General features: G+C 49.8%; 6 protein-coding genes across 6 annotated transcripts; 2 read left to right on the top strand and 4 right to left on the bottom strand.

The window, feature by feature from the left end:
• Positions 1–101: 101 nt before the first annotated feature.
• On the bottom strand, positions 102–1437 carry TGAM01_v201808 (hypothetical protein; the record flags this gene model as incomplete). The annotated part of the gene is made up of 3 exons (XM_024548851.1): positions 102–1042; positions 1107–1347; positions 1402–1437. The coding sequence occupies 3 exons, from the start codon at positions 1435–1437 to the stop codon at positions 102–104; spliced, it is 1218 nt and encodes a 405-aa protein (XP_024406462.1).
• Positions 1438–1737: 300 nt separating this feature from the next.
• Positions 1738–2476, bottom strand: TGAM01_v201807 (hypothetical protein; the record flags this gene model as incomplete). The annotated part of the gene is made up of 3 exons (XM_024548850.1): positions 1738–1815; positions 1865–2090; positions 2139–2476. 3 exons carry the CDS (start codon positions 2474–2476, stop codon positions 1738–1740), a joined length of 642 nt encoding a protein of 213 aa, XP_024406461.1.
• A 6367-nt stretch (positions 2477–8843) lies between these two features.
• TGAM01_v201806 (hypothetical protein) lies at positions 8844–11984 on the top strand (the record flags this gene model as incomplete). Its single annotated transcript, XM_024548849.1, has 6 exons — positions 8844–8988; positions 9087–10034; positions 10100–10736; positions 10793–10855; positions 10923–11571; positions 11640–11984. The coding sequence occupies 6 exons, from the start codon at positions 8844–8846 to the stop codon at positions 11982–11984; spliced, it is 2787 nt and encodes a 928-aa protein (XP_024406460.1).
• Positions 11985–12657: 673 nt separating this feature from the next.
• On the bottom strand, positions 12658–13654 carry TGAM01_v201805 (proteasome component PUP2; the record flags this gene model as incomplete). The annotated part of the gene is made up of 3 exons (XM_018805944.1): positions 12658–12831; positions 12902–13440; positions 13546–13654. The coding sequence occupies 3 exons, from the start codon at positions 13652–13654 to the stop codon at positions 12658–12660; spliced, it is 822 nt and encodes a 273-aa protein (XP_018660898.1).
• A 688-nt stretch (positions 13655–14342) lies between these two features.
• Positions 14343–17327, top strand: TGAM01_v201804 (hypothetical protein; the record flags this gene model as incomplete). Its single annotated transcript, XM_018805943.1, has 3 exons — positions 14343–14778; positions 14879–16839; positions 16911–17327. The coding sequence occupies 3 exons, from the start codon at positions 14343–14345 to the stop codon at positions 17325–17327; spliced, it is 2814 nt and encodes a 937-aa protein (XP_018660897.1).
• A 991-nt stretch (positions 17328–18318) lies between these two features.
• TGAM01_v201803 (hypothetical protein) lies at positions 18319–21868 on the bottom strand (the record flags this gene model as incomplete). The annotated part of the gene is made up of 2 exons (XM_018805942.1): positions 18319–21161; positions 21226–21868. The coding sequence occupies 2 exons, from the start codon at positions 21866–21868 to the stop codon at positions 18319–18321; spliced, it is 3486 nt and encodes a 1161-aa protein (XP_018660896.1).
• Between the last annotated feature and the right edge of the window lie 1345 nt (positions 21869–23213).

The following is a 23213-nucleotide window of genomic DNA, read 5'->3' as shown; positions in this document are numbered from 1 at the left end:
GGATAAACAGTTAAAGTTGGATGTTTGATTTATAGAGTTGCTTCTAGACTGATGGTAGTGTTTCACGTATCTTCTTGCTGTTACTATGAATGTTTCCTTTATTATTTTGAATTGAAAAATCTGCTAATGACATTGACCTTCGAATTGGATTTTCTGGCCCCTCGATTACGCAGCACTTCGACCACATCTGCCTTTCCGCTCTCAACTGCCCACATGAGCGGCGTCTTACCGCTATCATCTTGGCGCTTAAAGTGTGCACCTCCGTCAAGAAGTAGCTCAACTATATCTGCTCTTCCGCCACGAGCTGCAGCAATAAGCGGCGTGACACCAGAATTGCTCCTCGACTCCGTGTCAGCACCGCGCTCAAGAAGCAGTCTCACCACATCTGCTCTTCCGTCACGAGCTGCAACCAGAAGTGGCGTTCGGGCTTCTTTGTTTTTGGTTTCAATGTTGGCACTTCGATCTAGTAGCAGCTTGATCACATCTGTTTGTCCACGACGAGTCGCAGCATTAAGTGGCGTCTGACCATGGCAATCCCTCGCTTCAATGTTAGCCCTTCGATCGAGCAGAAGCTTGATCATCTCCGTATTCCCCAACTTAGCTGCTTTAATAAGCGATGTAACCTCTTCACGATGTTTGGTCTCAATATCAGCTCCTCGGTCGAGAAATAATCTAGCCACGTCTAGTTCTACACTATGGTAGAGTGGTGTTGATCCATGCAAGTCCCTCGCATTGAGGTCGGCGCCTCGATCGAGAAGGAGCTGGACCATTTCCAACCGCCCATGCTTTGCTGCATAGTGAAGAATTGTCAAACCGGATGTGTCGACCTTTGCATTGATTCTTCCATCTTCTAGGAGCAGTAAGGATGCAGTGCTCAGACCATTTTCAACAGCATATCGAAGCACTTTGCAGAAACAGATGTCATTTCCCTCCGCTTTCAGATGCTGCAGAAGCTCGATTTGTGAATAATATTTTTGGGAACAGCTGGGACATGTTGCACGGCTTCTGCCTTTTGAACGCTCGGTGTATTGTGGTTTGATAGCTGAGAATGACTGGTTAGCAATGACTGTCGTCCACAGTATTCTAAATAAAGTGCGGACTCAAACCTTCATCACTGAATCTCTTCTGTATCACTTCCAAAGCGTCGTCGTAACATTCTTTGAAGAAGGGCTCAATGGCCCTGTAGTTTCCATCAAAGCTACTGCCAAACTTGGGTAGATCAGAATGATTCTGGTTAAAGGCGATAGGTTTATGCTGTACCCGATCGGAGTAATGTCCTATTGCCGACTCGCGTGTGACCAGAATGTCTGGAGGTCCGGTGAGTTTCCATTCTCCAGGTGACTCTTCCTAGATATTCAACTGCATTAGCTACCTTATTTATGTGACATAGAAACATAGAACCTTGGCGTTTCTACCAACCTTGGCAGTTGCACTCATCTTTGTCTCAAAGACCGAATAAACCCTTAAATGAGGAAAGCGAAACACCCTGCTAAAGTTTTCCTGTAAGTTTCTTAAATAGTAGGCATCGGGCGCAAGATTGTCTATGAGGCTCCTATTTGGCTTCGAATCCACAATCGGCATCCAATACTCGGTCTTGATTCCGCCGTTTGGGACCCCAAACAGCAATAGACCGTATATACTCAGAAAGTCATCTGGATACTGCTCAGACATCCTATAGATAGCCTGCACCGCCATGCGCCATTAGAAATCAGAATAATAGCGAGGGATACTAATTTACTAGCCTCTTTCACGACCAGTCCACCTAGCGAGTGCGCAACGAAGATAATTGGGGTCGGCACCCAATGCGCCTTGGGCCTGGGAATGAGTGAGCTTGCAAGTTATCTTGTGGACAATTGACACTCACTGATCGCCCGCTCCGCATCGCGTTAACATCGGCGCTCAGCCGCTGTGCAATATCGCCGACATCTTGGAAGCTGTCGCTGTCGACAAGCGTTGTATCGTATCCATAAAGTAGAATACGGGCCTTGTCAGCCGTTTTTGCAACCTCGTCTCTCAGCCACATAAAAGTGCCCCTTCTTGCTTTCCAGGAGCCAAAAGGATGGCTGCTTAATCCGCTGACGGCGATGACGCTGCATCTGTAAGCAAAAGGTACCTTTTCATCGGCGACAAAAACTCACTCCATCCCAGAGTTAAGCTCGGCTTTCGCATCGTTTAAAGGTGTAAAGCCTCTAAAAGAAGAGTCCACCGTGATGTAGTGAGTCCTACTGTCCCATGTCACATTGTTCGTCAGTTCGTCGCCGGCCTTGAGCGTTTTTGGTGCGTGTTCAAAGGTGACTGTGGCGACCATCGTGCTGGAATTGAGAGGTTTGTAGGGGTCTGATGCAAGCGAATGGATGGTAGGATCAAGCGTGCTCGCATCTTCCCCCAAGGCCTGGGAAATCATTACTTTGATATCATCATGCGAGGCATCAGCAGGAATACCCTGGACGCGGTAGGTGGTTTTGGTTGTTCCCATGGTAGGTTGGATTGTATGCTGTAACAGTCTGGCAAAAAACTACATTGTAGGTATTTGGTTATTTCAAGTTGTAGAATGGCAAGATACTTATTATAACTTGGCCACCTTACATAGTGCATACCTCAGGCTCCATTGTTCCAAGGAAGCGGGCTGGGTGCAGATACCTACCTATCGGCGCGGGGTAGGATATTAATAGTATCAGTTATCCGCGCGGCACGTAAAAGGCATTTATTGGAGGCTCCAACTTGGAGGATGACCGCCTGGCATACCTCTTGTTGAATATATAACCCTTGTATGGATAAGAGCCTCATTCGGTAAGAGCGGGGCCCGTTGGTTGTCCAATACATACCTATAAGCACCTTCTCTCTATTCATGTTTTGATATGGAGAGTGTTGGGGATATAGATTGAGATTACGGAAAGGACTGTGTTATTAGAGGACATATTTATCATGGCCAAAGTGTTCTATACATTGGACGAGATTTACGTCTTAGTGCCTGAGGATTGATAGCGAAACTACATACTGTACCACCAGGTACCTTACCTAGGTGCCTACGCGCCCTAGGATTGTTTCTGGACAGAGCTTCTGTATGAGGCAACTCCTCTGAAAGGGCTTAGAAAATCTTTCAGGGCCTTTTAGAAGGCTATGCTGGGTATCTAAGCTTCTACACAATAGCAGATCGATTTAGGCTCCACACATCAGATACTATGATATCGGAAAGACATCAAATGCGTACTTACTTCAAACAACAGTCGCCTCAACTCTAGATGGAAACGGGCATAGCTCAGTCAGCAAATATTATGGCTTTTCAACCAAGCAGTCGTAAGCCCTTCACGAACAGCTTCCAAAAGGCAAAGAATAGTCCAAGGTAATTTAGAGTCTAGGATAAATTAGTATGTTATCTATCTATATACTACTAATCGTACTACCATCACGATTCACTTTGGAAAAACCCTGCTTGATAACTTTCGATTTGGACCAAGATTCAATCTCTTCACTTGTGTACATATGGAATCACAATATGAGCCAGGAAAACAAGGGACCACTGTGGCGTCTTTAGCTTGCATTGTGCGTTTAAATCAACGCTATTAAGGGAAATTGATGCGAGATGCCTCTAAAAGGGCATTTAAATCATGGTGAGCTGCCGACAAGAAAAGTCGTAGTCTATTTAAGATTACACCACCTCTCGCAAGCTTAGGCACCCTATCGCCATCAAGCCATCATCTCGTGTGTGGAAGCAGGATGGAGAAATCGAATGCAGGTTTGGGTTAAGCACTCGCCCGAAAGCATCGGAACCTTGATTGCGCATATGCGGAGGATGATTCCTGTAATTTGAGAGAAAGAAACATATATATGCTCTCGCATCAACAGCGGTCAGTGGTGTCTTAGAGAAAGGGGGCGTGTGAATAGAAGACGAGGTTGTATATATACCCATAAAAAAGGGGGGCCTAAAAAGACGACCAGATCTTTCCTTCGTACACACACTTGAGTGATGGGTTTACATGGCCAAGCTTGGCAGAGACACTGAGTATATCCGTAAACTCTGGCAAAACACAGATAGGTCGAGGCGGCAGGGGACAAGACGGCAGCGAGGGTGTTTGCATGGCGAGCTGCGGGTCTCAAAGCGAAGTGAGAGCGCGGCGTAACATGTACCGCGCTTTTTGGTCTGATCCACGGGGCAACAATGCACCATTTCGGCGCATGGTGGCATGAATAATCTCTCACCCGCTCCCGATACAGCGGGCAGGGTGTTACAGAGATTTGGTCCACGACGGCAGATCTGGTCGGGCCCCGGTCCCTTGCCGTTGTATGTGCTGCTGCGTACAGAGATGGAGCGAGGAGCCTGTGGTGATGGCAGGGGAGCAGTAACTCGCGGAAGCGGCAGTCTCAGACATGCCCGAAGCCAGTGTATGTAGGCCTATATGGCGACGATGGAGAAAAAGAGGGGAGCGAAGGACGGGCTGGGCTTGCTTGCGCTCTGGCCATAACCCTCGCAGGAGCTGAAGGAGGGCATAGATCATTAAGTGCCCTCTTCCGTCATGGTGGGCCATGATTTGTGAATGCGGATAAGAAGTCAAGCCAACACCGGCTCCTATCAAATGCTGACGATCTGATAAGTTTGTGTCCGTGGGTGCCGATCCCCCAGCCTACATAGTAGACTAGACTCCACGCCTATTGAGCACCTTATCCATGCATCTCGTCCATGCAAGGTAGGCGGTATGTGACTCTGGAGATGACGCAGGAAGCCGTGAGCCAGGACTGGGTACAACTCTTCCCAGGCACCACGACAGCCATATAATCACAACCATGACCACCGTTGTACTCGCATACTGCTGCTGCCGCGGCCACGGCAGGCCTTATTCTTGAACTGCAAAAGCGGTAAAGGATCATGCCATGGGAAATGTGAGTCAAGAGAGTTTGGGTAGCACGTGGCGACTGGTTTGTGTACCACAGAAACATAATTCGACCGGCATAAGCGGCGGATGGGCGATGAGATGCATGATTTAGAGCAACCAACCATGTTCCGCAGGCCAGCCAGAAGTTGAGTGTATGGCTGGATCATGGATGAATTGAGGGCGGTGAGTAGAATATATATTTGCCTCGGGATCGACTGGAGACTTCATACTTTCGTTTGACGATGGCGAAAGCTCAAGGAGCACAGAAGACGTAGAGAATGATACTAGGAGTTAACAGCCATGAATGACCGAATATAAACCTGACTTTAGAAACAGACGCCGTATTTTGTATAGATCGCACTCTTTTCTACGTCTATCAGATGAGGGGACGCCGAAAGACATACGCCTAGCACGAGGATTTGCCCGCATTTGTTGGCCAAGAACTGGATGCGCTGCGATGGACAACATCGAGATCAATTTTTGGTAGCATCGGGTGGCTCTCCATCTCAGGTCCCGTGTCCACCCAGCTTCGAAACACTCGGAGCTGCTGCAACCACAACCCGCAAGGCTGTATCTAGCGGCTGTATTAGCTAATTGCAAAGGTCCACTTAGGACGTGCCTGGGCGGTAATTGCCGTCTGGTATAGTCTGGCTGGTGGCTGGCGTGGGCATATACAGTTGAACTCTTGCAACCTTGGACAGCATCCCGTCCTGGTTGTGCGACACAATGTTTTCCTGTCTGGCGCCCCCCCCCCCCCTTTTTTTTTTTCGCGCCGCCTCACCATTGGTGTTGCAGAGTGAAAAAGAAAAGAGAGGAGGACGTGACTTGGACAAGGATTTTTGACATTGGTGTGAAGCTCATCCTCGAATCATGTCAGGCTGGCTGGGGGTATGGCGCAGCTGAGAGGGGAACTACTGACATTTGGCGAATAAAAAGTGTAGTATCGTGAGACGTGGCCAATATAGGCCGGCATGGATGGATAGGCAACCTAGCTGGCTGAGCATGATGCTGGGATCATAGGCATTTGGCTGCCATCGAGATCATGGCCAGCGCGTGGTTTTGCATGAACAATCGAGCAGTTGATTGACAGTGCCGAGTGGCCTGGCAAGACAGCCATCACCACGCGATACGCAGCGATGCAGCGGCTATGGTTTCAATGTGTACAGGCTAGCAGACGATTGCTGATAGGCCAGCCTCGTCCTGCTGTTCCTATGCAGTGGCTGACGAGCAATGCATAGCAAGGGGGGGCCTGAATTTGACTTCAGCTCTCCTTTCTCGCCCCCATCTTCGCCGTTTTTTGCAAGCATCTGTGTCCACGGGTCTGTGTTTCTTCTTAGATCGGAATCCTTTCCGCGGCAGCGGCGCCCAGTCATTGTCATGGCCTTTCCTGTCCTTGTCATTTCTCCAGGCCTACTAGGTGCTTTCTCTTCAAGAATGATAAGACATGTTCAGGCACCAAAGCAACTGACGACTGCAGACTGTCTCCGGACAGCAAACTTCAGAATAAGAGATCCGGATAGCGGACAATGGGCGCATCTCCACGACGGCGCTGTCAGCCCTGAGGCAGCATCCCATTCCTGTTCACAAGCTGGCCTGTGCCCGCCCCAGAATCAGCACCAAGGAGGAGGAACTGGACTGAGCTCTGTGCATGGGTAAAGCTGGCATGGCATAATAAAAAGCAAAGTTGAGCGTCTAACATGCATACCTAGCCTTGTGGGCCAATGCCGGGGTGATCGCCGGCTGGAGTTGCCATCCAGCAGGAGAGTCGTTCTATTCGTCCTCGGTGTCTGCCATGCGAGGCAAGGGACGGTGTTCTTTGATTATATAGGTTGCTCTTCTCGCTCGCCCATGAGTCCGGGGGCTGGAAAAGAAGCGTTAGACAAATTTCCTCGTTCCCTTCTTGCAGGTCTAGATGACCAATTCCGTCGGTGATACCACCCACCTGAGCAGATAAGGCGAGGAGTCAAAGGAGGGGAACAAAAGAACAGCCATCCCAGTCTCTCAAGAACTTCGGCGTCTTTGCCCCCTACCTAGCTTCGAGTACTTTGCCTGCCCAGTATCTGTCGGTTTGAATCCTTCAGTTCAGTCAGTCACGCTGCGAGTAAACAAGCAAGTAAGCAATCGGTTGGTACCTTTCTCTTCAGCTCGCCTCCCCTTCTCCCCTCTCCCTTATATCTGCGTCTACCAAGAGCACGGTTCCATCGCCAAGCTGGCATCTTTGACATCCCGGCATCCTAGCACCCTCGTGTTCTTCTTGCGATCCACGCCTCTACCCCTCCCCATCTGTGCAGCGACCTTTCTGCAAACTCCCGCGGCGAGCGAGAGAGCCTACAAGGGCTGCGCCTGTGGTTGCCAGACAGGCGCCGACCTGAATCATTGATTGGTCCCCTCCGGTTGGGTCTCGATCGAAAGGAACAAGTACCTAATTTGGGGGCTTGCCGGCTGTCTGAAGCAACAGGGTATCACTATCGGTGTAGGTACAACCCGATTTTCTGTGTGTCTGCGCATCAAGCCCTCTGCCTCTACCCTCTAGTCCCAGCTGCTTTGAGACAGGACAAGGTTGGTGTTTGCGTCTGCTGGTGCCACTGACTGCGGACGTGACGACAGGTATGTATACTTGTGTACATTGTCATTGCATGCTTCTCGCCGCATCTCCAGTTTGTCTTTGCCCTGTTCAAAGCGTCAAGATTAGCTAACAACAACTGCTCTCAGCACTCGGCACCAAAGGCTGGTCTGGGCATCATACCTGGCAAAGGCAGTCAACGACAAAGGAGGGATTTGCACACGTCAAGGTGACTGACTGAATGTATCCTCCAGCTGTTATAGGCACGGGTCTTGGGTGCTGAATCCGTCTCTCGCCACTGGTAACATAACCACCTTTACTCTCTCAGGTACACGCATTTCATGCTGTCGCTGTTACGGACGGCGTCGGAAAAAGTATCTCCATCCACCTCATCTACTGGCAGAATACTTTCTTCGCTAACTCTAGGCATCAACAGCGACCCCTCGGCCAAGTATAAGGTGGTAGTTTGAGCCCAGGAACGGAAATACAGGTGAGTTGGTGGGGAGCTCCTCCCCTGGTTTGGGCAACCACCGCCAGCATCGTATTGCCTCGTCATTATTGCTCCACCCCTCCGCCCTCAAAGCGCCACGCCCTTCTCAACACCTTGTCAAGATCTCGAGATGCTCTAGTACTCGTACCCAGCAGTACTTTGCGTCAACAAGAAAAGAAGCATTTGCCGGGATACGACTCCTCGTCACTCACACGTGCGCCTGCTCTGATATCTCCCTATTTCTCTCTTCCTGCTTCTCTTTTCTCCTCCTCGCCTTCCGTTGTCGTATGAAGTCTTTCCTTGCACGCATTCGTCAGGTCTTTTGCTGCTCTCCTCTCCAATATCCTCATCCATCTCGTCCATCTCAGTCCTTTCTTGCTTCATTTCTGGCTCCATCGCCGCCGGCATCGTCCGCGGCTGCATGATCGTGATCACGAGCGGGCTTTATCTTCGTACCGCTCGACGCTTCATCCTGGCATCCGCTCTGCCCTCGTGTTACACCAGCCATGTTCCACTGGCTACTATCCTCCTCCTCCTGTCCATCCGCTATTTGATGCTTTCATCCTTTCGGCAAGGCGTGCTAATCCCATTCTCTTCTCCCAGTGGCTGAGCACAGCAGCAAGTGGTGCCGTCTTTCTTTTCTTCTGCCGTACCATTGTGGGAGTCGTGGCCGCCGTACTCTTGTCTTGCGCCCCTCACATGGGGATCTTTCCCTCCTTATGCTCTACGGCATATTATCTTGTCGCCTACTTCAAACTCACATCTCCTTCTATATAAAGTTGTCCTTTTGGAATCATTTTGGCCACTTTTTCAACACAGGCGAAACACTCTCTCACATCTCTGTTCGATTTCAAACCAAAGAGAAAGGGAAGCTTTAATATAACATCCACCATCTCTTTTTTAAATAAAGTATACCACCATGATGGAAAAGCAATCTGTGGCAGCAAAGGCCCCTATGCATGAACACCATGGAAATTCTTCGCTGCAAAATGACGGAGACAAGGACGAGGCGAATCGCAAAAAGACAGGCACTACCAGGAAGCGGACCAAGACCGGCTGTCTCAGTGAGTAGTTGTTTGAATCTGCTTTTTTCTAGACGCCAAATCTTCTCCATTTTCTTATACTTCGGGTTTCCCTCTCTAACATAGAATATTGTCAATAGCTTGTCGTAGGAGACGCATTAAATGCGACGAAGGCAGGCCAATTTGCAACAACTGCATCAAGTCGAGACGCGAGTGCGAGGGATATAGCCAAAGAGTCATATTCAAGGAACCTCTTGGCTCGTTTTCGTCCCCTTTCAGTCAAGGAATCTACTCCTCTGGCTCATTGGGCATCGCAGGTGATCCGCTGTCCACGCACCCCGGCAGGCAGCCATCAAGAGGGTTGTTTCCAGCTATAGCGCCGAGACCTCCCTCCTTTGACCATCATCAACATGGAATGCCTCTTCAGCCGGTTGTAGCACCATATCGGCATCCATTTCATCAAGGAGCATTGTTACAAAATGCACCCGCATACAATATGGGTCCTAATCAATATATGCAGGCTCCCTATAACACACAGTTCCCTAACCCCCTGCTTGCAGCCGAAGCTAACGGGGGACCTGGCTACTTTGCCACCGCACCTCCCGAGGCCCTTTTTTATCCGGCCCCAGACCGAACTACAACTCAGGATGCAATTACCAGTTTTGGCAGTCTGGATGGTGACAATGGACTGAGTAGCCATCCAGGCGCCGCTGCTGTCCCCCAGCCCCTGAATAATCAATGGGAACCCGATATGCTGGATGATGAAGCCTCCATACCTGACTCTGATGACGATATGCCGGATGTTAGACGAAATTTGCCACCTATTAAGAACATGGTATCAGAGCACTGGACTTTGAATGCTGCAGGCGCTAGCATTTTTTCAGCTTTTGCCCAGAATGATGATGTGTTGGCGTACATGGAGACTCCCTATTCTGCTGAATACTGGGCTAGTGGCCTAAACATGGTCTTTATGCACTTTATCAATGTCACCGGACCTGGGATTTCAATCTTTGAAGGAAACATATCTTGTGCATCGGAGAGAGGTAGAAGCAGAACAGCAGCAGGATCTGGGCAAAGTCTGTGGAGCTGTAAGTCAATCATAGGATCTAAAAATGCCAGAGTACAAGTAGTTTTTTGCTGACTGTCTCTATAGACGCCATTCCAACACTGGCACTCCAGCATCTGGGTCTCTTCCATGCTATGCTTGCGTTGGCGAGCCTTCAGCTTGCCAAGCTACGAGACAGCCCCCCGACAGCAGCACTGAAGCATTACCATCGCGCTATTCGCCGTGTAGCCAATAGTGTAAAGTCGCCTTCTAAGAGAACTCAGCCGGCAACTCTTGCCGCAACTCTCTTGCTCGGGTATTTTGAGGTTTGGTCGTCTGATCATACGAAGTGGTGCAATCACCTATTTGGTGCCAGGATTTTGTTCCGCGAGATGTCTTTAGGGGACATGACTCGATTATGCTTCCCTGTGAAGCGTATGAGGCAAGGCCAAGAAGCCAAGGGATATCAACTGGGGCACATAAGCTCCCAGTTTTCTGGCTCTCACCAGCCGTCAGTAACACCGCACGGTGGACTGAATAATCCGGATTACGACTTTCTACGCGCTATCACAGGATTAGCCGTAACACCTGAAGATTACGGCGAAGGAGAACGACAGCCTTCTGACCAAAGGAACGCTCCACCAACCGATAAAGAGATTGAGAAATATGACATTATTTGCGATCTCTTTTGGTGGTACTGCAAAATGGATGTATATCAAAGCATATTAGGGGGTACTAAGCTCTTGTAAGCGCTCTTCGCTCTAATAAATGGCTGAATATATGATGTTGATTGGAATGCAGCATGGAGTATGAATTCTGGACACAGATTCCTCCAAGAGCCCCCTTTTCGACATATTCTGCGGCGTACGTAACCCCAAACCCCTACCTCTTCCTTTATAAAAACAGCTGCTAATGATCTGCGCATCACTAGGTATGGAACATATGATCATTTGATCTTGTTGCTCGGGCGGCTTTCAGACTTCGTTTCGAAGGATTTATCTCGAAAACAAAAGGCCATAGAGGCTCAAGGTGGCGGAGCAGGAACTGGATCTCCAACTATGTTTCCGGGCATGTTTCCAACCTTTGGTAAAGTACAAGCGCCGATGGGCTTCAGTCCTCCAAGAGACGACACGCCGCAGAGCGATTCCCAAGACGATATTGATCCCGAAGCAATCTACGAAGCCGCTCTGCAGGAATGGAATAGCCTTTACCGCTCCTTTGAGGTTTTCAAGAGCCGTCTTGGACCCGAGTTTCAGCCCACAAATGGTGGATTTGGAGACCAAAAAGGAACAAAAACGCCCTTTGGCAACGCAATTTACTTCAAAACGTACTCTATTGCCGGCATCTGGATGAACTATTACATGGGATTCATCCATCTGTATCGAAGCCACCCATCGATGCCTCCAGTGGCCATGAGGGCAGCGGGGCTAATGGCACAGAAGACGGCGGGCTTTGCTCTAAAGATTGGACGAATTGCCTTTGGGCTTGCCGCGGATTGTTCAGAGTATGCAGAGATAAACACCTATCTTGGTGCTGCTCTTATCGAGAGCTCCTTTTGTGTCTTTGTCGCAGGGATACAAGTGAGTATACAGTTTTCCCACTGTCTCTCCTTTCTGTTTGCATGCAATGTATGTTGACATATCTTTAGTATAAAGAAACTGCACAGAGAGAATGGGTTATTCAGAGAATGCATGACATTGCTCGTCTCACAGGATGGCAGTCGGCCATGCAAATCGCTTGTGGATGTGAATCTGCATGGATCAAGGCAAGCACAATGGGTGGGCCAGAATATTCCCGACCAACCATTATCAATGATTTTCCATCTTCCATATGGAAGAACCCTCGCCGAATTGATAAGAAAATCGACGAACTAGAATCAAGCGATGAACGGCGGTTAGTACTGGCCAAGGCTGAAAGAACACATTACGCAATCGGGATACTAGCAATCGAAACAGAACTCGCGAGACTCGAACTACGGGACGACTTAAACTGACCACCGGTATAGAATGCGTGATGTTTTAGAGAGACCGGCAGAATGCACAGGGAGAAAGAAGACAAGTCGAAAAGTGTGAATGGGAAGGAAGAAGAAAAGAACGAACAGGGAGAAAGGCTCAAGTAACCGGTTGGCAGGAATGCAAGCTCACAGTCATAGGGATTGTTCTCTTTTCTTTTTTCTCTTTTTATTTCCATCTGTTATCATTATGCTTTGCTTCTCTCTGTTTGCGGTACACACAACACTGAGATACACAGCAGCGGTTATTTCAAAGGGATTTTCGAGACGGATTTTTTTGTTGAAGTTTTTAGGAAGGAGTAATGAGAGCTCGTTCAGGGCAACAAAGGAGGGTATAGCTTGATGAAAGTGGCAAAAGGTAGGAGAGGGGTTTTCTGCTAGTGTGGGAAATCTAATGATGAGGAAAATCAGCACAATTGCGATAATTTTGTTTTGCGTTTTAAGAACTGTATACTGTTTCTTTTTAAGAGTTTATGTTACGATGCTATGTATGATGCCACGACCACCTAAACCAGGTAGTAATGCTGACATATGTATGACGCCTATTTGAATGGCCCTCAGCACGCACTCTTTCACTTGGCTGCTCGAGTGATGGGAAAGCAATGGAGACTGCAATGCATTTATTTTCTATTCTCGTTATGCATATGGTAGTTGATTAGTTTGATGGTAGTCGATCGACAACAGCGGCCATCTCATCATCTGTGTATATTCTGAAGCCCTTGTCTTTGGTGACGCTGGCTAGCTGCACGTTTTTGGAGTCCAGCTTCTCTTCCATTACTTGTTTCAGCGTCTTGAGAACCAGGGTCTCTGCATCGGCAATTGTTAAAGACTATCAATAGATCTTCGTTAGCGGACTGTCTTGGCATCTTATAGTATGGTGTGTAAGCGAGGAAGCTGACCTTGTGGTATTCGTTCTGCAGCTCTGCCTGAGCTCCCTCCGAGCCTGATCCTATGGCCTTGGCGTCGAATCGATAAAAGGTGCCACTGGGTTCTGCGTGAAACAATTGGGGTCCGTTCTCGTCGAAGCCCGCAATGAGAAGCGCAACGCCAAAGGGCCGGCTCATGATGGTCTCCTCTCCGTCAGCACCCTCGCCGAAGCGCAGGGCAAGGTCGCAGATGGCCTGCGTGCAGCTCTCGACACTTAGGGACTCGTTGTAGTTGAAGGCGTGGCTCTGGCACTCGACGCGGGCGTGCTCAATCATGGACCGGGCGTCGGCCTGGAGACCGGACATGGCGCAGCCAATGTGGCGGTCGATCTCGACAATCTTCTCGACGGAGGAGGTTTCGAGGAGGGAGGAGGTGACTCGCTTTTCGACTCCCAGGATAACGCCTTCGGAGGTGGCGATGCCGATGGCGGTGGAGCCGAGCTTGATTGCTTCGAGAGAGTATTCGACCTGGAAGAGACGACCTTCGGGGGAGAAGGTGTTGATACCCCGATCTGGAGGTGGAAGAGAATGCAGTTAGCGCAGAGGATCTCGTATTGTTTGGCCGTATGTTGGTGCATCTGTATGGCTGCATGTCTGTTTCTTCATTCTCAAGATACTTCTGCCTCTTCGTGGGCTTTTGCCCAGAGCTTCAGCAACGAGGAGGGGAGTGCAGATGAGGGCGCGCGGGGAGAGATGCTTGCCGTATTCAGATCTTGCCATAAACATCTTGGCGGATTGTGTGAGTTGTGGATTTTGGCCTAGAGTGCCAGTGAGAGTATCAAGCAGCGAGAGAGAATGGAGAGCGGAGGGATGGTGAGGCTGCGAGGAAAGGCTGAGAGAAAGTCGAAGCTGGTGTTGGTGTTTGCTGCTATCAGGCAAACACTCGGCCTACGCATCCAGCTTCCCTGCAACACCTCCAGCACAGGTACGCAATCCGTAGGTACCTTCTGGTGGGGTTGAGGCACCAAGCACGACGCTTCGAGCGCACCGCCACAGCTGGCGCCACATTGGAGACCAGAGCTGCAGCCGGAAGCGCGGTCAATGTTAATCCGGCGCAATGGAGCTGGCAACCGCGACGCGCCTGATGGTAGTATTCCACCCCACTATGGCCAATCAATAGAGAGCAAGCAATGCAGAGGTAGGTGCAAGCTTAAGCTGCCTGCTCTTTATGACATACAAGCAAGCCACAATCAACTTATACCCAGCATTGGCCAAAACTTGTGACGGACACAACACCACAAACACCGAGAGGAAGTAGACCCAGTACCAATTCTTTCTCCATGATATAAGAGCGTGAGACGTATTTTGTTTTACAATTTCCCTCATTCTTTCACCGAGGCTGGCCCGAAGTGGCGGCACGAGGCGGGCACGTCCATTTACACACGAGCTTCGGATGTAGCCAAAACCTGCGATAATGTCTGGCGTAAGAACGAGGGCATCCAGCCGCGCCAGCGTCTTTGCTGACGACCGATCCCGGGTTCCTGGAGCCAATGGAAACTTGCGAAGGGGCGCGGCGGATGCGAAGAATGCAGAGGCGGGCCCGTTCGGCAGCAACGAATCACAGAAGCGATCGTCGCCAGCAGGCAATGCGAGGGCCGCGAGCAGGGCCAAGGACGAGCGACGCTACGAGGAGCGCAAAGTCACCGAGAGGGCCTTTGAGGCTCACGTGGAGCGGGTGGTTTCGCGGACGAACAGCCCTGCGAAGCAGCCGCAAAGACGGTCGACGCTGCAACAGTCGCAGCAGCAGCCACAACAGCAGCAGCCTCCGGAGAAGAGGCCGGCGGAGATGCGCAGACAAAAATCGTCGACTGATTTGCGGCAGAGAGAGATGCGAGCAGAGACGCCCCCAGGTACGATTTATTTTTCTTTCTCCTATTGAAGGGAGACGGTTTATATATGCTTGACATCTTTTCTTTTCTGTTACATAGAGCTAACACTTAGGATGACCAGCTACCTGGAACCCCGAGGCGACGCTTCTGCCGCATTCTTCTGCCGCCCTTGCTTCGCGAATATCAATCCCTCCCATTGCTTTCGCGATTCCGTTTGCGCCACAGCCGAAACCTCTGAACGAGTTGACGCTGGAGGCTCAGGAGGCAGCCATTGTGGAAGATCTGTTATATGTTTTCATGGGCTATGAGGGGCAGTACATTCGATATGCTAGGGGCTACACTCCTCACGAGGAGAGAGATCGACTGTCTGGGCCGCCATTTCGGATCTTGCCGGGTCTTGACCCCAGCTTGCATGATTTGACAAAGTCCATGCTGAAGATGGCCACCTACTATTCAGCGTTGGAAGCCTTTGTCGACGTGCAGAGCCGTGAAGAGTTCGGCGCGGTCAATCATGCGCTGTGTGCTTCCGTAAGAAAGTGCCTGCAGGATTACCTGGTCATGATTGCTCAGCTGGAAACACAATTTCTGACGAGCGAATCATTCACCGTCCACGTCCTCCACATACACACATTGCCTACATGCCAGATGCTGTCCCACCTTTATGCCATGGCACAAGAGCTCTTGAAGAAGAACGCGCTGCTGGACGATGAAAGCGATGAGGAAGACGACGATGAAATAGACGACTACGAAAAGGTCCTTGAGAGGCTTGCTGAGGGCGGAGATCTCATTCCTGGAAGTTCCAAAGCCCTGAAATTCTGCAAGGGCGGCGGGGTTTTGGGCTTGCTAGCCTCAAGGTTAGAGTCGATGGGCGGTGATCCGGCTGCCCGATCACTATTAACTTCATTGTTGCGGGACGCGAGTCGACCATATATGAAGATGCTGAATGAATGGTTGCACCATGGCAGTATCCATGATCCTCACTCTGAGTTTATGATTAGGGAACAGAAGAGCATAGGACGAGAGAGACTCGAGCGAGATTATATCGACGAATACTGGGAGAGGAGATATACCATCCGTGATCAAGATGTGCCGCCGCAGCTGGAGGGCGTCAAAGAGAAAGTACTGCTGGCTGGAAAGTATCTAAACGTCGTTCGCGAATGTGGCGGAGTGGACGTAAGCAAAATAGTGACGGAGCTACCAACCTCATTCGACGACAAACGATTCCTTGAGAATGTCAACAATGCCTATGCTCATGCCAACGAGTCTCTCATGCAGCTGCTACTTACTACACACGAGCTACCGCTAAGACTGCGCTCGCTCAAACATTACTTCTTCCTCGATCCATCAGACTCATTTTCATACTTCCTCGAGCTTGGTTCATCAGAATTGAGAAAACCCGTCAAGTCTGTCAACACGAGCAAGCTGCAGTCTCTACTGGATATAGTTCTGCGCCAGCCGGGGACTGTGGCCTCGCTTGACCCCTTCAAAGAGGATGTAAAGGTGGAAATGAACGAGATTACTCTCATCAACAATCTCCAGCGGGTTGTAAACATCACAGGAATAGAGTCAGGCCAAGTGATGCAACCTGTTACTAACCAGCCACCCATTGAACCGGATAAGAACGCGACAGGCTTTACATCTCTTCAGCTCGACTACTCTGTTCCCTTCCCGGTCTCTCTAGTGATTAGCCGCAAGACCGTCTGGCGTTACCAAGCACTCTTCCGTTTCTTGCTCTCTCTACGCACCTTGGAGTCTCAACTGTCGTCGACCTGGCAGACACATACAAAGGGCGTGACCTGGGCCCACAAGGGCGTCAACCAAGAGCTTGAGACCTGGAAACGACGAGCCTCGACGCTTCGAGCGAGAATGCTCATCTACGTCCAGCAAGTCCTGTATTTCTGCACTGCAGAAGTAATTGAACCAAATTGGACAAAGTTCATGTCCCGTCTGAAAGCCAAGGACGACACTTTTGACAGGAAGTCTGGAGTCAACCGGACGGTAGACGAGCTGATGCAAGACCATGTAGACTTCTTGGACACGTGCCTCAAAGAGTGTATGCTCACCAATAGCAAGCTACTAAAAGTATGACGAATGACCTAATCCCCATTCTCCCATCTTACCAATGCCTTACTGACATCTTACTGCTTGTCTAGGTCAACTCTAAGCTTATGCAATCCTGCAGCATCTTCGCTGCCTACACGAGCTTCCTATCCCGCGAGATCGAAAAGTCTGATCCTGATTTGTCTAGCGGCAATAAGCCCGACACCATGACCGACGACCAATGGCGGCGCTTCCAGGCGTCAAGGAGCAGCGCTCCGCGTTCAGGGTCAGCAGCACAGCATGATGCTTCGACCATGGAGAGCGTTGAATCGCGGGTTAATAATCTTGCCGACATTATCCGCAAGTGGGAGAGCAACTTTGGCCGTCACATGAAGATTCTGTCGGACTCGCTCAATCACTACGCTGCGACGGAGACTGTGGTGCTGCTGAGTCTGTGTGCCAGATTGAGCTCTGTGAATCAGGGCACTGAGTGGGCTGCTATTGGAGCTGAGGAAGATGATCAGGCATAATCCCACATTTTATTCCATTTTCGATACTCTTTGCTCCCTGACTATTTAAGGGGAGGAAGACGTTCAATGTGCACTTTTTAACGACCGCTTAATGAATTTTTCTTAGATGAGTTACATCGTTAGCTGCTGGTTTTTTTGGTGCATGGCGTTAGACGTGTTAAGAGCATAAAAACGGGCCAAAAGGGGGACGGGGCAATGAGCGCCAGTATTTAGGCACATGTTTTTTCACAAGGATTTTGCTATATCGACGTCACTTCTTAGTCCCTAACAAGTTACATTGCCAGAATGTTGATGTGGAGAGGGAGAAAAAGAGGACACTGATTGAGACTCCCTTCAAGTTAAATCACATATCACAAATCAGACTTGCAAGAACAATAACAAGGAAACAATAATATTTTGGTGAGCAAATATCAATCATAGATGCGGACTAGTCCCTCCCATGTTTTTACGAGTTATCAATGCACTCTCGTTCATCCTTCCCAGACTAAAGTAAAAAAAAGGAAAAGGAAAAGGAAAGGGGGAATCAATCAAGTAGAAAAGAAAATGTAAGCCAAATGTCACCAGATCCCGGGCGCCGCTAAGATCAGGCGTGGCTCGTGAGAGCTTTGGTATGTAAAAAATGCCACAATATGCCGCGGAACCAGAGTGTTTGCCATACCCGAGATGAGATGAGATATAATAAGATGAAATGAGATATATATAAGAAATGAAAGGAGGGAAGGAACAGGTTTCCTCTTCAGCCTCCGAGAAATTCGCTTTGGCTCTCCCAACATGAAGATGCTGTCGCGTGGAGTGACGAGAGTATCAATGAAATAGAGAGGTCAGAGCATATATGCGTATGTATGCCATGTAATTGGGAAGAAGAAGGAAAATATAAAAGAGATAATGCAAAAAGCTGTCGGTATATCGAAGCTGGAAAATGAAAAGAAGAAAACAAGCAATATTAAAATTCGTTAATTCGTTATGGGAATTATGATGAATTACAATCTCATCATTTGAACAGACTGCGAAGATCCATGAGTTTCTGTCTCGCAGCCTCTGCCTTGTCAAGCGCTTTGTTCTGGCCGTCCATGCTGAGGCTGGCCAACTTCACCTTCTTTTCTTGCAGCTCGAGCATCTTTTCTTCGAAGCTGTTGCGCATAATGTACCGGATGGTGCGCACAGGTCGCTTTTGGCCAAGGCGGTGTACACGATCAACTGCCTGGGCTTCGGCTGCCGGGTTATACTGCGGCTCCATCACGTACACGTTGTTGGCAGAAGTCAGATTCAGACCCAGTCCACCGGCCATGATAGAGACAAGTATGACATGGATGCTATTGTCTTCGCGAAAACTGTCCATTGCTGCCGTGCGTGCTTGCCGCGTCATGCTACCATCCAATCTTGTAAAAGAGATATCAGCCTCCTTGAGCGCTAGCTCGATGAGATCCAAGTGTGAGGTCCAGCCGGAAAAGACAACAGACTTGAAAGGAGGTTCATGAGGGTTGGCTTCGCTTGCAGCTCTGGATTTGAGAAGGTCTTCGAGGAGAGCCTTTGTCTTGGTATGGGGGCCATCATATTTGTCGAGTGCTTTCCCGTTTGGCTTTGCTTTATTGTTTTTGGATTTAAGAGTGCCTTCATGTTCACCCTCCACGTCTGATCTGCAGATATTAACAAATCCAAACGGGACTTGGGCGTTGCAAACGATGCAAGGGGCAAAAGTTTGACCAGGTGCATAAGCGGCCTTAAATCGCTGCTTAAAAGCTTTAATGCATGATGGACAAACAACGTGAAAGCAAGACGTCATGTATCCTAGGGTATCGTTTTCGTTCTCTGCGTCTACCGCCTGTGTCTCTTGAGAGGAGATTTTCTTGTTGCACTGGATGCACGAGTCGTTGTTGGTGTCTTGCATCAAGGTAAACATCTCATGTGCTTTCTGGTGGGAAAGGAAAAACCCGTCCACCTTATCGTCATCTTCGTCAATATCAATGGCCATCTCGGCCGACATACCGCGCAGGGTTGCCAGGTCGTCTTCATTCAGTAGATCTTTGCCGTGCGCACAAAGCAAGCGGAGGCGAAGAATGGCTTTTAGAATATGAATGTAGGTATTCCCGCCAAGAGCCCCAGAGGTGAGATTCCCAGCCAAGACTTTGACCCTATCCTGTGCATTCCTGGCAAAGAGATCGTATACGCCCCGCTCTTCTGGGCTGAAATCAAGTTTGACAATGAGATCTTCTCGAGAGGGCAATTCAATCTTGTCCTTTAATCGACGAAGAGTGATTGAATCGACGAGAATACGAAGTTTGGGGACAATTTCAGGATTGCAGGCTTTGAATGGCTCGACGATGTGGCGAACAAATTTCGCTCTATGGTGAAAAGGTTCCAGACGAATAAAGGACAAGAGAGCCGCAAAATCATCCAGCCGGTTTTGAACAGGAGTTCCGGTCACGGCCCACCGCCGCTGCGCTTGAAGACGAACAATGGCCTTGAATTGCATGGTGGACTGCTCGCGAATCATGTGTGCCTCATCCAGAACAATGCGAAACCATCCGAGCTCCTCTAGCGGATAATTGCCACTCTTGGCTTTGCGACGAGCGCCGAGCTCGTTCGAGACAGATCCATAGGTAGTAAGGACGATGTCGTATGAGGCGAGCCGCGCTATATCTTTGATACGGTTGGGCCCATGGTAAATATGATAGGAAAGCTCACCGGGAGCAATGTGCTGCTTGATTTGCTCATCCCAATTAGTAATGGTGCTGAGGGGGCATATGATTAAGGTGGCCTTGGTATTTCGAACCACCGGCGTGAGGCCCAACGGCTCCTGTGATGCATCAATGTCGCCCTTTGTTGGCTTAATTTCCGGAGCAGAAGGCTGCTCCGGCAACAGATGCTGAAATTGGCGGGCTTCCTCGACTGTACTCGAGATGAGCGACAGGATGCTAAGCGTTTTGCCAAGGCCCATCATATCGGCAAGTATACCACCGCGAGTATCCGAGGGGGCGGAAGTCTGGCTCTCGCCGGTGATGACGTTATGAAACACCTTATGCCCATTCATATTGGTTTTTGTCCGCCAAAAGGATACCATGGCCTGTTCCTGAAGCTGCAGCTCACGTGGCTTCTCCCTAGTCATCATGAAGTAGAGGCCCTGCCTTTGGTGAGTGAGCAAGGGGGTCGTGATGGATGCTGGGGGATCCATGGTGGGTAATTCGTCAGTCCTAGTAAGAGAATCGAAAACTCCCATGACCTCGGAGCGGACTTCTTCAACAGTCCTTGGGGTGAAATTGGCGACAGTGCCAGAGCGGCCAAGATCACGATTAGCATTTGCCCTGGGTGGTCTCTTTAGTGATTGTAAGTGCTCCGGGTGGTGCGGGTTGATCAGTTTGATGCCACTCTGGACGATGTAGGGCTGTTGAAGAGTGAGGTTGTATCGCGACATGAAGTGGCCGACGTTTCTCGCATATTTGAAAGGTCCATATAGAACGATATCGAGAATATAAGAACGCGACACGGGCTGGCCAGGTTCTTGGCCAGGCGCAATAGGTTGTGGAGGAATACGGGCGTCGGTCCTGACACGAAGGTTCAAATCCAGCAGAGGCCCTAATGCATTGGCGGAAGAAGCGTCGACGAGACCGATGACTTGTCTTGTGTAATCAATAATAGGAATCTTCGAGCTCCGGTCGTTGACACTCTTCCTCAGGACGACCTTGATGCTGGGTTGATAATTAGCGCCCCACATACTCTGTATGCCGGGCTTTGGAGATGGAACTCGGTTGCAATTTGCACGGGTTTTAATCATGCCATAGCATATTTCTTCTTCTTTGGGATCAAGAGGGGCGGGCGAGGAAACATCGTCGTTAACTAAAGAGTTTCAGAGTCAGCAAAAAAGGGAGAAGCTTCACGTAGTGCAAAAGGCGGTCCATACCATTTGTCAAGTCAACAGTGGAGTTTTGAGGGTTAACAGCCAGACCCTGTGAGGCTGCCCACCTCTCAGCTTGCCTTATCGCTGCTTGAGCTTGGATTTCTCTCAAGTAAGGTGGTAGCCGACGTGGCCCGTTACGCCGCCCTCGCTTGCGCTTAGGAACGGGCTCGTCATCTTCGTCCTCATCATCCTCGTCCTCGTCGTCTGAGCCGTCGTCCTGGGGCATATTAGGCGTAGGTTTGGGTCGTATCATGACATGAGTAGTTTGTGGACGATATCCAGTGGCAGCTCCGTACCGTGGAGCCTGGGCGTGGCCGACGTTCTGTATGGTAGTTTGAGCGACTGGCATCTCAGCCATTGGTGTATCCGCTGTGGGCGTCAGGCTCGGGGTGAATGAATCATAGGGGCTATTGAGCAGCGCCGTGAAAGAAGTAGAGTCGACTCCCGACATATCTCCAGGGAGCTGCGGCCAAGGTAACATGGGCTGACCTGGTCCATTGTCTGTGATTTGCGAGCGGTTGTATCCTTCGTACGGAAGATTTAACAAAGGATACGCATCAGGGTTCCATGTCGGCGCAAAATTTGAACTGGGATCAGGGGGCTGCGAAGGTCCTCCTAAAAGAGAGTCAGCATAATTCAAGACCATGACTGGAAAGTTGGCGAAGCCAGTGAGGATAAAAGTGGGCAGAGAGAAGCATGAATTGGCCCACGGTCGTGTGGAAGCAAGGCGTAGTATTAGGAGTGGAGCAACAGATGAAAGATCAAGGTGAAGAGTAGAAGCTATGGAGGAAAATCTGAGGAAAAGGTGCAGATATTACCGTTTGCGTCCATTTGTAGTATATTGTGTGGCACTTGTAGGCTACACAAGGAGCCAGCAAGTGCAAAGTTCAGAGTTAAGGAAACAAAACGATGGTGTTTTACCACATGTGTGATGAGGCTTCATCCGTCATCACACACATGTATGCAGGGACGATGATGGATTGGGGTGATCAGAGAATAGGGTCTTATGAGCTCTGAACTGGACTCTCCCCTTTCTTATGGTGGCGTAAAGCGAGCAATAGATATCGTATTATAAATGCTTGGTTGGTATCGTTACGATGAAGCGTGAATGCGCCGCTGATAACCGGTCAAAACGATGATATGATAGCAAAGCGAAGCCTCCCAGACGATAGTTGCAGAAAACCGATGCGGAGCAGTAAATGCTGTTCGAAGATGGAGTTGAGAGGAAGAAAAGAAGAAAGAGGGAGGCGCAGAGGAAATTTTTATGCTTGATATAGAGCGCGGGAGGAAAAAATAGCGGGAGGCGAATATGCGGGATGAGAAGGAGTGGGCATGAGATGAATAGACCGAAGCACTGAGAAGCAACTTGAGAAAAAAGAAAAGAAAAGGGAGAAGAGTAGAAGAGAAGAGAAGTAAGAAGAATGAAGAGCAGCTGTCAACAAGGGGCTGGAATCTTGATGGTGATAGAGCATAAGGCTCCAGCTGGTGGCCGCAGCAGCATCAGAGGCCGTGGAGAGGCCGCAATGCACGTTTAATGGGTTCTGTCTCAGCCGCAAACGCGCTCGTCCTTTTCGTTTCTCTTCCGGCTGGCTGAGACAGCGGCAGAGACACGGCCGGTGGCGGTGGAAAAGCAGGGAGATGGTGATAGTGGAGGAGAAGGGAGGACGGAAAAAGAAAAGAAAAAGAAACGAGCCCGTTGCTGGCGATGGAGCTGGCGTGAGTAAGTGAGTGAGTGAATGAGTGAGTCTAGGGAATAATTCTGCAGACTCTAGACATGTCGCCAGGCAGGTCACAGCGGTAGTGGGAATCTAGGTCGTGGGCGGCCTAGCGGGCCAGTCAAGCACGCTGCGGGCCTCTGATCAGAGCGTGCAGCTGGTATCGGCGCACGCTGAGTGGCTGCAGCAGCGAGGAAATAGTCTGCAAGGCGGGGCGCTAAATCGACTCAAACTGCAGAAAACTGGAGGTGGGCTCTTTTCTCGAAAGAGGTGCTG

This window comes from Trichoderma gamsii, assembly GCF_001481775.2.
Source record: "Trichoderma gamsii strain T6085 chromosome Unknown Scaffold_4.2, whole genome shotgun sequence".
NCBI lineage: Eukaryota > Fungi > Ascomycota > Sordariomycetes > Hypocreales > Hypocreaceae > Trichoderma > Trichoderma gamsii.
This window is presented reverse-complemented; position numbering and strand designations above follow the sequence as displayed.